The sequence below is a fragment of the Petromyzon marinus genome, chromosome 6, assembly GCF_048934315.1.
Source record: "Petromyzon marinus isolate PM22_M1 ecotype Great Lakes invasive population chromosome 6, UKy_Petmar_22M1.pri1.0, whole genome shotgun sequence".
NCBI classification, from domain to species: domain Eukaryota; kingdom Metazoa; phylum Chordata; class Hyperoartia; order Petromyzontiformes; family Petromyzontidae; genus Petromyzon; species Petromyzon marinus.
In genome coordinates, this window is record NC_133672.1 from 2706152 (window position 1) to 2724273 (window position 18122).

At 41.8% G+C, this 18122-nt stretch overlaps 1 protein-coding gene across 3 annotated transcripts in view; it reads left to right on the forward strand.

The window, feature by feature from the left end:
• LOC116939668 (FERM domain-containing protein 6-like) overlaps positions 1-15319 on the forward strand; it is a 32837-nt gene extending 17518 nt beyond the window's left edge. For all 3 annotated transcript variants that reach the window (XM_032948379.2, XM_032948376.2, XM_032948378.2), the window contains exons 8-14: positions 729-794; positions 1753-1821; positions 3727-3901; positions 7085-7306; positions 7891-7989; positions 8737-8840; positions 11606-15319. In XM_032948379.2, coding sequence (XP_032804270.1) covers positions 729-794; positions 1753-1821; positions 3727-3901; positions 7085-7306; positions 7891-7989; positions 8737-8840; positions 11606-11950 — 1080 coding nt within the window. In that variant the 3' untranslated portion in view covers positions 11951-15319. The remainder of the gene's footprint in view (positions 1-728; positions 795-1752; positions 1822-3726; positions 3902-7084; positions 7307-7890; positions 7990-8736; positions 8841-11605) is intronic.
• Positions 15320-18122: the final 2803 nt, after the last annotated feature.

Here is an 18122-nt window from a genome sequence, read left to right on the forward strand (position 1 = left end):
TTGCAGAGCACCTCCGACAGGTCCCAGCCGTTCCATCTCATCCATCGGCATGTGCACAGTCCACCGATGGAATTAAATCCTGTGGAATGAAAGACTTCCTCGAGTTCCCCTACTCACTTCTCCTGCAATAAATCAGGGTGCCGTTAACCGTAGGAATGTCAATAATGTGCTGCACCAATGCCGCTAAGCCTTTGAGATGGGTTAAGAACGGATAAGTAATCGGCGGTCTTTTTAAGTTAACCCCCATGACCCTACGCCTCCCCCCCCCCCACCCCAACTTTTCCTTCCACAGCCCTCCCGCAAACTATCTCCCAACGAGAGGCGAGGATGCCCTCTTGGCAGTATGCTGCCAACATTGTGCCCCAATGTTATCGTAACATTTTCCGAACGCTGCGTTTAATAAACAGAAATGTTTACCAAACCTCCTCCCTAAATTTGTATCTTCGAGTAACTCCCCAAAAGAATGTGGGTAAAAAAATGCCGAAAATTTCTGACACTATAACAGAACTCCCATACGAATTTTACACGTCTCATGTAATTCATGCCCTGGTCACATCAGTTTTTTTTTTCAGAGGTAGCCAAATAAATGAAAAAGATGAAGAAAAAGAAGATATATTTGTAATTGCTCTGACGTTTGCGTTACCCTGGGGTTTTACATTTGACATTTTCAGTTTTATAGTCTCCTGGCTCAACTCCTAAACATTATCCATCGTCACATTCTTTTGCAGAATAAGAAAGAGTCTGAAGCCTCATTGTTGCTGGGGGTGATGCTGAAAGGAATTCAGATTTTTCAGGTGAGTGCAGGTACACATCATGATGAGTTGTGTAAATCGAGAACTTGACTGTATTCTATTAGAGATAATGTACGTTGAACTTCTTTCACACCGTACGTGGCCAACCGTGCTAATCGGAGGTGCGGGGGAAGGACAACAAAAATACAATTATCAAGCTTTGATATCAAGGATAATTAACTATTTTCAGTGTCATTATGATGTAGGTATTATACTGCAATAAATACAGTGTATTTTCTTAAACCTGGTTCACACTTAGATTGTTTTTCTGTTGGTGATGGTGCTAAGTGTTAAACATCTTGAATCATGTGTAATTAAGTGATTATTTAGTTATGCCAACTTTAAATGTTGTATTTAAACTATTTTGTTTGAAAGTTACACGTTTCTGTTTGGTACGGTGGTTCACGTTAGCCTCATTCATATTTAAAAAAAATGTATTTTAATAATTTTGTTAACACTTTCCAACATCATTAAATTCGCGCCAATAACACTTTCTGGGTTGTATCCTCCAAGTTGTACCCGTTCATTATCCTGCTAAAGTATCGATGCGTTGTGAGGTCATCGAAAATAAACAGAGTGGAGATTAGCTGCGGTTCTTCGCAAACTGCACAATGAACCCAGGGTTCCAAGTTCGATTCCTGGCCCCATCATCAACCCACACTGACTAGCATCCATCGTGAAGTGAGAATGGCAGTCATTTATATATTTTTGAACTTGTGATGGGGGCCAGTAATCGCAGCTGTCACAGGTTATCGTGACATGCTTTCTGTCCTGTCTCATCATTGGCTCACTTTTAGAACCGTGCCAAGAGACTTGTTCCAGCAGAATGTCAGGAAGAAATGACACCGCTGCAAAGAACTTGAAATCACTGCACTCTGTTCCTTCTTTTGTCTGGAAGAAACTGAATGTTCCACTTAAGATACCTGTGTGTGTGCGTGTGTATTCCTTGTTGTGTGCCTAGGAGGCTGGAGAAACCAGACACTTACTTTATGACTTTCCCTGGTTCAATGTCGGAAAGTTAACATTTCTGGTAAGTGGAAATAAGACGACGTTATGCAGTATGTGTACAAAATATTTATATAAAAGTCTGCATAGCTGTAAATGTTTGCAGCCTTGGTCAGCTGGTGGAATTGTGCAGCCCCTTCCTTTTCTTGTGAGACAAATGCAGGTTTTCAGGGAATGAGCGCCTTATATATATTGAAATCAGGAATGAACAATGCCTGACAAATATATTTGTTGGAGGTAGCCAGGTGTCTATGGGGGCTAATAACATGTTGGAGCACTGAACTTGTGTAAATGAATATTACTTCCCACATATATTCGTTCCGGAGTGAACAGATAGTCTGCAGGAAAATATCCACTCCTGACACCCAACACTGCTGTTTGTGATCCAGGGTTCATATGTGGGCTGTCAGGGGGGAAACAATTGAAGGACCACTTTTATGAATAAAACAATGCATTAGGTAACATCAAGGTTGTAAATCAACAACTGTGCAGCTTGGTATAAACAAGTTGTGAATTATTCATTTATCAATAAATTGGGCATTAGGTGCTTGAAAAAATAAATACAAGAGTTGGAATGTTGGCTTTTAGATTTAAAAAAAATGTTCTCTTAAAAGCCTTGTGGTGTAATTCAGTAAATCTCATATCAGTAACAAATCAAAGAGCCTGCCTTATTTACAACACGTTCTTGACATTCTTGAGGTTTACAAAGCAAAATAAGAATTGACATAGCAGGCTGGCAGGAAGAGCTAAACAATAAATCCTGTTGGGTTACTTTTAGCAGAGTGGAAACGTATATGTCTGGAAGTAATTAATCAAATATTACCGCGAAAGCCCCTTTTTCTTGCCTAACAGGTTATGTCAAATGTACACAGCACTGTGTGAGTGTTCTCAGAGGCTTATTTGGTTTAAAAAAATCTATGTAAAGGAAGCCTCGTAACATTTTTTTTTCAAAACAGAGAGACCTAACGCTGGCTGGCGGTGCAGATAGCTTGGTAGCAAAGACACTTTTAGACCGATGCTTTCACAAAACTGCCAAGAAAGAAACACAGTCAGCGTTATTGCACCACTCAGTGCCAGTTGAGTTATGAATCGGGTAGGTTTTGTTTTCACACTTGATCAAATACCTTCAGGATTTTATTGGATTAATTCGTGGTACATTGGCACTGCAAGCGGCCGTAATATTCTAATGCTGATGAAGCCGTGGAGATGATAAAAAGGTTGAACCTGGCCCAGGGTTTGGTCCAGTTGGTCACGAGGCTCATGGCCATTCTTGAAACATTTTACGTGAAAAGATGGTCTTCCTCTGTGTTCCTCATTTTATAACGGTTCTGTAATAATAATAATAATATAATGCACGACTTACCTGTGCTATAAGGGGAGTTGGAAGGTGATGTATGATTCACCACGGCAGATGTTGTCAATTGGCTCTGGTAGTGTGTACTTGTGCGTATACAAGAAAGGTCCGGTCAAAAAGGTTCGCAGAATTACTACGCACGGTTTTGCGTTCATACTCTATAATGTTCCTATGTTTTCGGGTCATGCTGTGCGGTGTTTGGCACGATTTCTGACTTTTCACCCCATGTGCTGGGAGCCTCTTCAGGAACTGAATTAATGCCCTGTTCCTGAAGAAGGGTTGGTGAAGGCAGGGAGCAAAGATGTTGGAGCATTGTAGAGTCCAGTGGATTTCGCTACTCTACTGACCTCCGTTGACAACGTAGCTCCTCGGCAGCCTCCAACACTTGTTTTATGTGTGGCGGTCACCCACCTGTTCATCCGAGGACTGTCCAGGTTCAAACTTGCTTAGCTTCCGAGATCTTGACGCGATGGGACGCGTTAGGAAAACGAGAGCTAAAAATGAAATGACAGTCATGATTGTGGTCTTGGCGGTGTTGGTGATGTTGCGCTTTGTTCACGCCGCGATTTTGTCCAGGGTAAGAAGTTTGAACTGGAGCCGGACGGGTTGCCTTCTGCCCGCAAGCTCACCTACTACACGGGCTGCCCGACACGCTCGCGTCATCTCTTGCGGCTGCTGAGCGAGACGCACCGCCTCTTCCTGAGTACCCAGCAGCGCCTGCTCAAGCTGCAGCGCCTGGAAGACAAGGAGGGTGAGTGAGCGCAGGAGGGGCAAAGTGGCAGGCGCCCATCGTGTGCAAAGCCAATAAATACCGAGAGAGCCATGAGCATATTAGAATAGATGTTTTACTCTTTCTGGCAATGAAACCCGTTGTGTTAAGATGTTAAAACACCAAACAGAAACCTTTCGCCAGGAATCGTGCCCGCATTAACCACACGTACTTGTGGTGAACATGCGAAAAAAAAACATGCTCTGATCATATATAGCATTGTCTTTGAAACTCATTGGCCTACACCAGAGACGGCCTTCTAGAGACATGAGCGTCCGCCCATTGTCTGTTTTGGCTGAGAAGTCGGAGAAAAGCTGTGCATGTGATCTTATTATGGGGCACATGGAAGGGGAGATTCGAAAGGACAAACTGTTCACAGTGACCTTGGACTACGTTCGGTCTATAAAAATACTTGTCATAGCACAAGATGTGTGTGTGTGCGTGTTTTTCCCTCCATCGGTATTTACAATGATAGCGCTCCTTTGCCCAGCAAAGTCTAACTGAGTGTCAAGACTTTTTCAGGAGAGTCCTGAATCGGAATATCTGGCCTATGGCATGTGACAGGAAACCAGAATGCCGGGAGAAAACCCACAAAGCTCCACACAGATGCATTTAAGAATGTACATTTGCTTTATGATCATTTTCTGGCCAAATCTGGAGTGCCATGTTCAGTGTTCTGTAGTATATATATTTAAAAATTATAATTTGCTAGTTGGCACAGATAATCAATGCAGGGTGGTCCAGATCAAATTATAAGATTTTAAATGTGTTAATTGTGGCAAACAATGTGGAATCCTTGTGATGGTTTGGTGAGAAGCTTTGATCAGCCTAGGCCCTGGTGGTTATTGGATCATATATAATTGTCACTATTACAATTTATATTTTATAACTGTGATAATCCTTCTTCAATCCACTGCTGGATTAAGTCCTCCCTTTGCGGTGTTGATCATTGGGGTTATTTGACCATACTTCACCATGCCGATCAAGTTGGTGATGGGGGGTGCAGGAACATTTCAGATATCACTCACCACTGATGTTATATCACTCACTACTGATGTTATATCACTCACTACTGATGATACATCACTCACTACTGATGATACATCACTCACCACTGATGTTATATCACTCACCGCTGATGTTATATCACTCACCACTGATGATACATCACTCACTACTGATGATACATCACTCACGACTGATGATACATCACTCACCACTGATGATACATCACTCACTACTGATGATACATCACTCACCACTGATGGTACATCACTCACCACTGATGTTATATCACTCACCGCTGATGTTATATCACTTACCGCTGATGATACATCACTCACTACTGATGATACATCACTCACCAATGATGATACATCACTCACCACTGATGTTATATCACTCACCACTGATGTTATATCATTCACCACTTATGATATATCACTCACCACTGATGATACATCACTCACCACTGATGATACATCACTCACCACTGATGATACATCACTCACCACTGATGATACATCACTCACCACTGATGATACATCACTCACCACTGATGTTATATCACTCACTACTGATGTTATCTATAGCTGGGAATCAAACTCAGGTTGCCAGGTTTATACAGTGCAGTGTGCTAGTCACTGCTCCACCACTCACCTGATTTCCCCTAGCCACGATGCAAATCCACATTACACTGGCAAAGTTAAATGCCACTGTTTTTATTCTAATGTGTTATTTAGTTATACAAGTTTTAACTAAACCTGCGCATTTCACTCATGATTGTACGCATTTGTTTTATCGTGTATTAAATTATGCACCGTCACTGTGTTCACGTATTTTATTAAAATAGATTGCATTTGTATCAGTAATTAGCATTTTTGTGGAGTAGTTTCCATTGTAATTTCTGTCGTGTATGCTAATGTGTACACATTTGTTAATCTGGTTTGACCCGTTTGGGACTTTTCTTTGCTGTGCTACTGACGGATCTTTTTAAAGCAGGGCTGTTGTATGAAAAGCTGACTAATTGTTTAATGTCAATATTGTCCTTTCGCCAGGTATGCATTTTCACTTGGGCTTGGCACAAAGATAAAATCATCATTGTTTAGTTACTGAATTTGACATTAAATATTATCCACAAGAGAAAAATGCTCTGAGCGGATTGTAAATATCTTTTGCAAAGGATAATGTATTTCGATTTTTAAACTTAAGTTAAAGTTAATGGATTCTAAATGCTATAAATCAGGGGTTCCCAACCCCCGGTCCGTGGCCGCACAGCAGCAGGAGGTGAGAGCGGTGAGTCCACGCGTGGCCCGCCCCCATTATTTTATTATTTACCACTTCCATCCGCGCCTCTTTCCCGCACTGCGCGCTTGTCTCAGTCACAGTGTTGGTAAACCCACAAGCTAACCCCTAGTAGCCAAAATGAGTAAAAAAACCAACGTCACTGGAGAGCTTCTTTGAAAAGGGGGAAAGACCCAATGATGACCCCCCCCCCCCCGGTCCGTGAAAAAAAGTGTCTTCCACGAAACCGGTCCCTGGTGCCAAAACGGTTGGGGGCCGCTGCTATAGATGCATCTGAAAGGCTGATGAAATTGTGGATTTCCATGAATTATATATACATTGAGAATATTATCTTATTGCAAGGATTCAGAATAAGACTCGACCTAAAATAACTCATATCTTCTAGGTACACATTGAAGCTAGAAGTTCAGTTAATTTGAGAAAAAAAGACTTGAAAGTAACTTACAGTCACTCTGTGCAGTGACATTACTGCAGTGACATGTTAAATAGGCAGTGTGCCACAGTGCTGTTATTTAAGTGTACATGAAAGGCAATTTAAAGTCGTGTTTTTTTTTAAATAATTGCTTGTGCCAGGGAGTCTGCGGCATATGGATACAATTATTATTCACAGCTACAGGAGAAGGCGTGTTCCAAAAATGAATGATAATGGAGGAATATTATATTTTTTGACAATGTAGCCATTATAACTAATGGAAATCAATTACAGGAAACGAAACAAAAGTTGAATAAAGAAGCCAGCAAAGTTGGGCTCAGGATGAATATGAGTAGAATGAATGTCGTGTACAACATGAAGCAGCATATCCTGCCCGTGTAAATACAGAATGTTTTTTTTTTTATATCCGTCTGTTGTCGCGCGTGCAGCTAAGTTGCGCTACCGTGAGTCGTACATCAGCGACACGCTGGAGCTGGAGCTCGAGACCCTGGAGGGAGCGCCGCGGTCTCACGGCGGCAGCGGAGGCACCGGCGACAAGCGCTGGTCGGGCCACTCGGGCGCGAGCCGAGCGAGCACGCATACATCGGGCATCGAGGCAGACACGAGGCAGCGTCTGGCTGACAGGGGCAGCACGGCGTCCACCAAGCGAGGTGACGCGAGGACACTGCGGTTGATTGTGGAAGATCAGGATTGCCACCGTGGCATGGTGTGACGCTGAAAACAAAATTGTAAAGGCGCAGCCCTGCTGCAATTACTTGCTCAAGTCCCTGTTGGTGGAAGGTCCTCCACTAAGAGGGGCTCTAGAGAGCCCCCCCAAATTCCTTGGAAGATGTGGGAGTACCCATACACTTTACCCCACCGCGTGCGACATTCCGATTGACCAAACGTGGCAGATACATTTTTATGACTGGGTGGACATACGTGGGTGGGGGGGGGGGCAGATTAAAATCAAACTTGCCCAAGTTTCAATGGCCATCAGCAAACTTGCACTGACCAACATAGTGAAGTATGGCCAAATAAACCTCACAAACAACCCTCACGGCATAGAGAGGCCGTAACCCACCGTTATCGTCACTGTTTATTATTTACACTGCATCTCCCATGCAGTACATCCAGCGGTGGGCTGACACAAATGGCCGTACATAAAAGTTTAAAGTGGATTACGCGCACGAGAGGTGGGGGAACTATGCCTGCCGGTGGTAACGCAGACTGTTTGTTGCGTGCTCTGGCTCAGTTGGACTTGAAGCGGTGGAAGTCTCTGTTGACGAGCCACAGCAGATGGTTTTCAGTGAGGAGATGCACGACCTGCTGCCCAGCCTGCACTCTGGCCAAGGTGAGGTCAATCCCCGCGGGATGTGGTCTCAGTGGCCATCTGCTCTCCATTATACTGTGCGCCTTTCTTTCTGGCCAGCAGAGAAAGTGCTCTGTGCGTGTTATATCAAAGTCACTTTCAACAGGATTAATGCCAGCTGAGAACATGTACAGTATATATTCATGCTTGATTTTTTCCTCTGACAACAAAAACACCTTTACACTTTTCCTGATGGAGGTAAGCAATGGAAGACTAAGATAACAATCTATGTTTGTGGTGGTGATGCACCAGTTACATATGTGTATATATATATTTAAATAATAACAGATGTATTTCGATTTAAAGCTTTCGTGACTGCAAGGATTCATCTTCTTTGGTTCTTTCGGTAAAGTCACGTGACTTTACCGAAAGAACCAAAGAAGATGAACAGATGTATTGCTTGAAAAGGTCCTTTATTTTTTATTGTGGCTAATGTGTACTACTATTATGTGAGGGCAAATATGCTGGTGAACTTTCTTCAGAACTAAAATTTCAACCCATAAAAACTATAGTTTTCTTACACATTCTGACTTAACCTGGAGGGAGGCATTCTCAATTTAAAGTTTTTAGTTATGTTTTTATGTACGTTGATGTTTCCCTAAAATAATGCTCACGACCATAATCTGTAGCAGTGTAAGAAAGTGTTCATTGCATACCGTTGAGCAAAGGTGTTTTTGGTAAATGAAGACGACTGTGGCCCTGGTGTGTGTCCGTGTGCCGGCTTGACAGAGATGATTGTGTACCAAGAAGACCTCGGCATCTTGGTGGCTCCGGCGGCGGTCGGGTCCACCACCGTCAAACTTCGTGGCACCAGCACCGACTGCTTGCCCCAGGTACGCAGCGCTTAGCAAAGGAGCACTGTGTTCCACAATTGGCACATTTATATTCAGATTAGTTTTTACGAGTCAATTTGACTTGTGTGTGCTCTCAATTTGAATAAACAATATACTTTCTAGCCCTTGGTGAGTCCACTACTGCATGGAGGCTGCCCCTACTCCATTGTCGGTTTTAGGAGTTTGTTTGAGCATAATTGACCATGTGATCAATGTGGATTGGTGAAGAAGGGGGAACCCAGGACTGGTTTAGATATTGCCGGTGATGTGAGCTGTGGGCAGGAATCGAACTCATGTCACAGGGCTCACAGATCAGCGTGCGAACCACTACACTATGTCTTCCGCCCCGTTTGTTTAATCATAACATTAGTATAAAACGAGAGCGATGTTGACACACGTATTTTACATATTGCATTTATTAAGTCGTGAGCCAGCTGATCAGAAATGGGCAGAGATAGATGTTGCCCCATTTTTCACCCAGGCAACCAGAGAGCTTATCACTAAAACAACAAAGATTCATACGGATTTCACGAAATCTTGTCAACAATTCTCATTGTAAATTTAAACATAGCAGTGACTGTTTCGATGGGCATGGGTTTCTGAAATTGTATACTTTAGTTACAGGGAGTTACTTAGTTTTATTTAAATGCTCTAAATACAATCTCATTTATAAATGCACATCATTGAAATCCTTTTAAAACATAACTATATTGAACCTCTGCCGTTACAGGGTTACACTTGTAATTAGCATTTTATCACGCTGTCATGTCTGTTATTGATAGGCAAACAGCAGCGGTGTAACGTGGGTTGGCATGGGTCCTCATAGCAAAACAATTAAATGGCCCCCCCTCTGAGTAGCCCAGCTCCTGGGCCCATGGGCCCTGGTGCAGTTACACTGCCTGCACACTCAATATCCGTGCCAATGATCGATATATTTCTCCATTCTGTTTTGTCGAATTTTCTTATCTCTTATCAAAATACTGCAATGCCACGTTCATGTATGTGATAAATATCCTAAATACCAATTTGTCAAGTGACTACACAAGGTGTCGATTTGCATTCTGCATTGACAAGTGGTTCAATGATGACAATTATAAGTACAGTCCTTTGTAAATCCACTGCTGATGAAGTCCTTGCCATGCCATGTCGGTTTTTGGAGTTGTTTGACCATATTTCACCATGCTGGTTAGTTCAGGTTATTGAAGGTGTGCCATGGACCGGATCAAATATTATTCACCACTGATCTAGTAGTTGTGGTATTATACACTCTGGTTTTTTATGTGTGTCCCGTGGCTATTTGGCAGTACTTACATGAAAACATTTGATTTAAAAGAGGATCGTATTCACTCTGCTGTGAACAATCTTGAGACAATTAATTTCCCAAAGCCACATGCTTTTAATGGGTACATTCAGTACCTTTTAATTATATTTAGCCATAAAAATGTTGATCTACGTTGTTGAACAGTGGTGGGCATTGATTCTTTTTTTAGCTTTCAAATTCCAGAAATATAATTTACAACATACCTCAGCAGTAAACCAAAATGGTGGCTAAGACTCTCTGATTCGTAATATAACCACATAACAGATGTTATGCGCCTTTTGTTCTGGAGCCAGATACTATTTGTGCTCAAATGTTTTGTTTCCACAGAGCTCAGATCTTGTGCCAAAAGCCAGCTGTGTTTCTGAGCGGCTGTAACCAGACCATCAGAACTCAATGCTATTGATTTTATTCAGAAAATGAGATATTTGAAGAATTTAAGGAAGATCATCTTAAGAGGGGGTCTGCCAAAGGCAGGAAAATGCTAAATTGAGGATTTTAAAAAGTGAACAAGAAATCTGGTTCTGAAGGAGATCTCAAACATTTTTACCTTCCCTGCAGAAATTTTCAACATCTGTGTTTGTTGTTGACAAATAAATATAAAGTATAAATAGATATAGATTATTTTGAAAAACGGATACCACATACATTTAAAGTAGATTAAAATGCATACACTAAAAACAAAAAAAAATGCCCAATCATCCACGACCGCCTTAAATATCAATTTTCGCTCACCAGATAAAGTGCATAATTTACTTATTTTATATTAATAGGTTTTTTATTTTATTGTTTCCCTTCAACGTGACTTTACCGAAAGAGCTAAGAATACAAGGGATCATGTTTGCAATAACCACAACACAAGTAGTCAAAATGCAAACAATAAAGACAACTCTGATAATGATATGCACTGTCCTTGAATTTGATTGGTCCACACCCGAGACGGCTTTCTTAGAGCCCAGTCTCCACTGGGGTTGGACCAGAAAACGCCAAAACGCGTACAACTCAAAAACAGCGCACTATCAGAGTATTGAGAGCTCGGGGTAAGCACTTACATTATGAGACCTCCTTTGCCAGTAACAAGATATAGTAATAGGTTTTTACCCTTTTATCTGGCGCAAAAACTGACACCTTTATACAAGGGATCATGTTTGCAATAACCACAACACAAGTAGTCAAAATGCAAACAAAAAAGACAACTCTGATAATATGCACTGTCCTTGAATTTTACTTATTTTGCTATAAATGCAACTTAACGCGGTCCACGAACCCCGCAGCTCATTTTTCTTATTAATATTGCGACTCATTACCTAGATCAACTAACAACTGAATATTAATTTTGAAGTTTGGAGGTACGCAGTTCAAGCTAACACAACAAATGAGCGTGTGATCTCTTGACGGAAGAGGCATCCGCTGACGAAAAAAGTTCCTTCTGGCGTGACCTGGACAGGTGGTGACGCGAGCGCCCGAGCCACGTGTCTCGAGCGACCGACACAGCCAGAGCCTGGACGACGTGCGGCTCTACCAGGGCGATCGGCCCCTTGCGGTGGCCGTTGACCCCGACGTGTCCCAGAGCTACACGTTTGGCTGCTCGCTGCAGGGCGGCAGCGTCACCGCGGCCGGTTGCCACGGGGGTGGCGGTGGCGGCGGATACCACGCCGCGTCGAGGGGGGAGAGGCCTTCGGACAAGTACGGCTTTGGGCCCTTGCACCAGCCGTGTCTCGTCAAGCGCGCCAGCAACTGCCTCTCGCTCGACTTAATTGGTGGCGATGGTTTTCTGGAGTTTGTGGTTTGACTTGATGCATTGGTGTACGCTAAATGCGTTGTGGATTTATTTTGTGTCTAAAGGCCACTGGCGTGTAAGAGTAGACCAGAATACCCTCCGGAGAGGCTCTTTAGAGCTTCCTCTCATGGAAGTCCTTCCACCACCAGTGGCATAAGCGAGAAATTGCAGGGGCTTCACCTCTACCTAAATGCCACTGCATCTCGAATATCTGTATTAAAGGGATGGGGCTGTGAAGCAACAAACAAATGTGATGAACAAAGAGGAGTTTTTTCTACAGTATCTTATGAAAGAAACTAAAATCAAACTTGCCTATTTTGAGCAAGTGTGTACACATTCCGATTTTTATAATAATTATAGGATTTTAGTGTAGAACGCAACTCTCCTGGCAGTTTTGACACATTTTTATGGTAATACATAAAAGCCAGACTTAACTTGCAAGTGAAGTATAAACACACTTAATGTTTAATAATATTTATACAAGAGTACATAAATGTGGAAAAAATAAATACATATGGGCAACGCGTGGTGTTAATTTGCAATTACAAATGAACTCAGAGTATGTACGCTTAATTATATTTGGACAAAGTACGTATTGATATTAATTGTATTTATTTACATGCTGATACCATGACATTACTCTTAATTATTTTAATGATATACATGTCTGTATTAGAGTGGCTAGCGTTGAGAGGTGAGATTATGTTTTTCTCCTTTAAGCACTAGAAGTGTAAAATATTTGCCCAATTGTTCGGAGCAACAAATGATGTATGCTTTGATGCACATGGTAGCACAATGATGGGTTCTGCTCCAAATTGTCAGAAGAATGGCCAAGTTGAACGCTATTTCATGCAGCGTTATTTTCTACCAAAAAAAATCAGTAAAAAGTATTTAATTTGTACCGAAATATATATATCCCACAATTGAAATGTAACTTCACGAGGCTGCTTGTTTGTGGGGTGAAGATGAGAACCTACAGCAACCTTTACCTGACATGGATTCATCAACCCAAAATCAAGGGATTGTTGTATTTATAAACTTTACGAACAACTTAATTCGTGCCAAGTATTATTCTACCGTTAATTGTAAATACAATGAAATGCAGAGGGAAACATTGACATGATACATTATACATTTATTTCCAGAAGTAATTACGTGTATTGTGCATTCGTGGAATGTTCCTGTGGTACTGTATTTACAAATTTGCCAATCATGAAATAATCTTTTCCCAATGTCATATGTGCGCCACCTAGTGGCGTGTGTATGTAATGACACGTGGTGAACATCTCTGGTGCAGATAATTCCAAGAAAACAACACTCCTTGAACGCAGGTAACGGCTTCGGGTGACAAATGTATCTAAAGCCTTTACACAAAAAGGTAATTTTGTTAACAGCGCGTAGTGCTGAACTCTACAGCTCACTCGCGATTAATTGTTAACCTTCATTTGAGCAGGCAGGTTTGACACATTCCTAAACCCCATGTTATTCCATGCCATTGCAGTCTGGCAGAAAGAAGCACACTGCCACTTCATCCAATGAGTGGCTGCATTCTAACCTTTATTCAACAAAAGCACAGACTACAGTTACTAGCAAAAATGCCCCCCATGCTGTTTAATTCACAATCAAAATCAGCCGTGATCGATTCATCGCTGTGCTCTTTGTTTATAGGTCACTTGTAGCATTTTCATCAGTTGTGCACATTTCAAATGCATGGTTATTTATACACGAAATACTATTTATTAAATCCTGATATAAATCGATTTAAGCTGTTAGATGCTGTACATTTTGCTTGAAATACCTATATTGTTACCAACGTGTGCCAAAATATTCAGCACTTCCTAATGTGTACATTTAAACTTTATAAAACAACATACTATCAATGCAGTACAGTCAGTTTAAAAGAATCATTCGTATGCCTCGAATAAAAATAGGCGTATGAAATAATGATCTGGCTCCCAAAGGGGTAATGTATTTTATAAATACTCGCCACAATGTTTTTAAGACTGGATAAATAAAAATAATACCGTATAGCTTCGGAAGACACCGCCAAGCTATGAAAAAAAATCGAATTTGTAAATTACAGTAATTATTTTGGCAAAAAAACTAATATAAATAAGATGCCTGATGTTTTTGGCTTACAGGTATCAGTAATTACCATGAGTGTAATTTCTGAAGCGTTAACATTACACTGTTTCGTACAATAACCTACAGCCATTTGTCAATCTACTGCTGGATGCAGGCCTCCACGTGTTGGTGCAACTGCCCTGTATCATGGTATATTTTTATCACACTACTTGAGGATGCGTTATTTTTCCAAAAAAATACTTATAATCGATGGAATTGACATTTTGACGCTATTCAGCTTTAAAAGTAAAGAAGGGACATGTTTTGTAAACACTGTCAACGGTTTCTCTTTCTCATCATGTTCCCTCCAGTCTTGACTTGTTCTGGAATTGTTTCACCGACCAATCTTGGACTCATCGTTCATTCCGTGGCCCATCGAATACGAATGCCAGACAGCAGGAGAAACGGAGATAACCCGACGGTAATTTGAGCGGAGGGAAATCTCTGTAGAGCTTGGACTCAAAAGTAGGAATTGCCAGCTTTGGCAAACCCTACTTTTGGAGGGTTTCAGAAACCCTGAGAGAACCGGCCAGGCTTCCTGTGTATGCCGGGTTGTGTGCGTGTGTGGGTACGGCCATTTGAACAAAGTTTTGAAATGTGACCAACGTAACCCTGTGAGCAGTTTTTTCCCCCCCCAGAACATTGACTTCTGGTAACAGTATTTTCAACTTGTCAACAAGACCAACTGTATTTCAAATGTAAAATTTGTAAATTACCTTTGTATTACAGCACCACTTTTGTAAGTTATAAGTGTTCTATTATTATTAATTCATTTACACTTTGCAATTATTAAGACACTTGGCAATTGTTACTGTTATCGTTTGTCAGCGTCCACTATGCAGTCGTGTAACTATGCAAGCATTGTGTATACAATCAGGTTCTTGCAATTGCAGTGGATTCACATTTTTAAAAGTTAAGAAAAGAGTTGTTAAATCAATGTGATGGTATTATTGACTCACTCGGTGGAGCGGCTATCGAGTGTGCGGCCGATGCACCGCCAACGTGGCCCATGGACCAGAGGGGCCCCAGGCACCGAGTTGCCAGTGAGGGGAGACATTGGACAGGAGTTGGGGGGGGGCGTTTCATCCTTTGCACAAGGGCCCATGTCAACCATGCTACGCCACTGGGTTTCATTATAATATGACAGTAGTTGTGTGTTTTGTGTAGAAAGAAATGACCAACAATAAGCTTTGCTGTCCGCGTGTACTTTCCAATGGAGAGACGGTGCTTAAAATAAACTTATCCTGTGTAACTTAAGTCTCGTCCACGGTCCATCTTTCTCCTCTCACCATCTGAGCACATTTGTGGTTCCAGTATTTACTGTTGTTGACACTTTCACTGAACATCGAGTGTCGCCAATACAATTATTTTTATTGCCGATATGACCTTGGCTTTTCATGATTTAGTTTAGTTTACCAAAAGCAGGACACATCCCTCGAAGGAATCATGTCTGGTGCTTGAGACTAATGGTGGAGTGGTAGCCATTGAAGGGAACGCAATGATGCTCACCACAAAGCGTAACTGCACGAGAACGCATGATTTCAGCCGTAAATGAAAGACATTGATTCAGTGTGTGCACCCCTCAACATAGACGTCAATGTGGCTGCACACGGTGTGTTATATTTACCTTTCCCAATTCATGTATAAATGCCATTCTTTATCAGCATTGCTTAAGAACTCAAACAGAACTGATTAATAACCGGACCGCCCCCCCCCCCCCCCCCGTGGCTCAGAAAACTACCCCTGCCAAGTCTTGAGATGACAATGCTTTGTGTAAGTTAAACTAAGATGGTCCTTCAATTCAGCCATTGAGAGCGATACATTTTACAAATGGTACAAAGCTGTAGTTTACTGATCGTCATCTTCAGCCGTCGTCAATCCACTGCTGGATGCACGTCTCCCCAAGCTGTCGCCACCTGTCAGGATCCTATCATGTACAATCTACCCAGCACCTGCACGAGATTTCATTCCATATCTCCATCTTGTTTGTGGGTGAATGATAAATAATAGAACGCACAAAAAGCCATTACTTGCGTATCATTTGTATACGCTTGAAATAAAGCAAATACTGTCATTTACAAGCGGATACGTTATTTAACAATGGTTAAGCGGGAAAGGACCCTCAATAAAAGTGACTTTCAGACACGGGGTGCACACTGCCCAATGATTACGCATTTGTCATTCTTCCATCTTCAAAGTAGGGATTCTGCCACGGTGTTAGGGTGAACACACTGGACTTGCAATGCAGAAGACGCCCATTCGATCTCCTGGTGCGGACGTTGAAGTATGGGATAGTTTCTTAAATCGCCGTTTGGCCTCCCGGAAGTGTAATTGGGTGTTACTGGAGTCAGGCGATCGGCAGCTTGCGTTTGGTGCGGTAAATTGTGAACACTCCTACATTTTCCAAGACGGCTGGCTAGTATGACAGCGTAGGCAAAATGCTCTCTCGACGGATATTGAGAGCTCCCTCTGCTAGCAGTGACGTGAGCAAGTAATTGCAGGGCTGCTCCCTTACATTAACGCTGTCTCAACAGCAGTGCTACTGACAATGCAGTGCACACTTTGGTATGCCAGAGAAACCTTTGAGTTGTATTTTTTTATTCACCTCCAACAGTTTCTGGCGATGTCACAAATGATTTTCCTATCTGAGAGAAGATGAAAGATTTCCAAACCACACTTTAAAAAAAACCCTTTGAACCCAGCTGGATTTTGGGCACACAAAGTTCGTAAAAAGTACTTTGTTCTTTTTTGGCAAGGCTATCGGAAAGTTAGTCAGCCTTTCACATTTTGACTAGAAGGTTAAACGCGGACACGAAATGTGCCTTTGAAATTTGTACAACTTTACCTAAAGTGCACAGCGTGTGTTGTACAATGCTACATCTCCATTGGTTAAATTGCAACGTTTGAGTTTACACTTGGTGTGCTGACAGATTTGTCGAGACAAACTGCGCGATAATTTGATGAGATTTCAATTTACATTGTTTTACAGATGCTGCCATCTAATTTGAAAATCTCGTTTGGCTTGAACAGCAGAATCTTGAATACTCTATATTGTCATGTAAATTAACACAAAGTCTCAAACGTGAATGCGTTGGGTTTATGAAGCAAAGCAACCAGCTCGTAATTAGGCACGAGGGAAATTTGGATAGAAGATACCTTTTATATACATCAACAATGTGAAGTGGAACCAATTTATGTTGACTGATTACCGTGTGTGAAATTGTCCACACCTTGAATTGATGACATTTTAAACATTTCATAAAGGGCGTGTTGCATGTGATAAGGGCGTAGTAGGAGAACATTTAGCGTGCACAGGAGCGTATAAACAAGTCACAATTCTTAAGACGTGGTTTTATCAGCCTTTTTTTGGCTGCTACTGCCCATCTCCCGGGAGTTTTACAAATTCATGCAATACACCAACCCATGTGTCGGAAGTCCTGGGCCTTAGGTGTTTGCAACCATAACAACAATAACAACACAATTTCTGGCACAACACTGTTGTAATTAGTTTCGTGAGGCAAATGCAACAGTGTTGCAACTCAAATACCGTGACACAAAAGTTACGCCTATCCGTTGTATGATTGTAAGCCGTTGTCCCACGGTGATAGTGTGAAATGGTAGAACGGATAAGCGGCACAAGACTCCTAAGTTGAATCTTGATTTGAAGCTTTCGTGACTGCAGGAATCCGTACTCTTTGGTTCTTTCGGTAAAGTGACTTAGGTATGAAAATAATTGATCGCGACGTTTCGATCGCAACACAAGCAATCGTCATCAGGTGGGACAACCACAGCAGGAAGAAACTGTTGAAGTAGGCGCCTTCTTCAGAAGTTTTTTTCTTGCTGTGGTTGTCCCACCTGATGACGATTGCTTGTGTTGCGTTGTGATCGAAACGTCGTGATCTATTATTTTTCTACCTACGTCACTTGACCGAAAGAACCAAAGATTGTGGATTCCTAAGTTGGTCAAATGTAAATGTTTATCAAAATGTCGGCCTCGTTCCCGTAAACTGCATATCATTGATATCAATAATTTATTTAATGTGCTAGTCTAAGAGGAGTT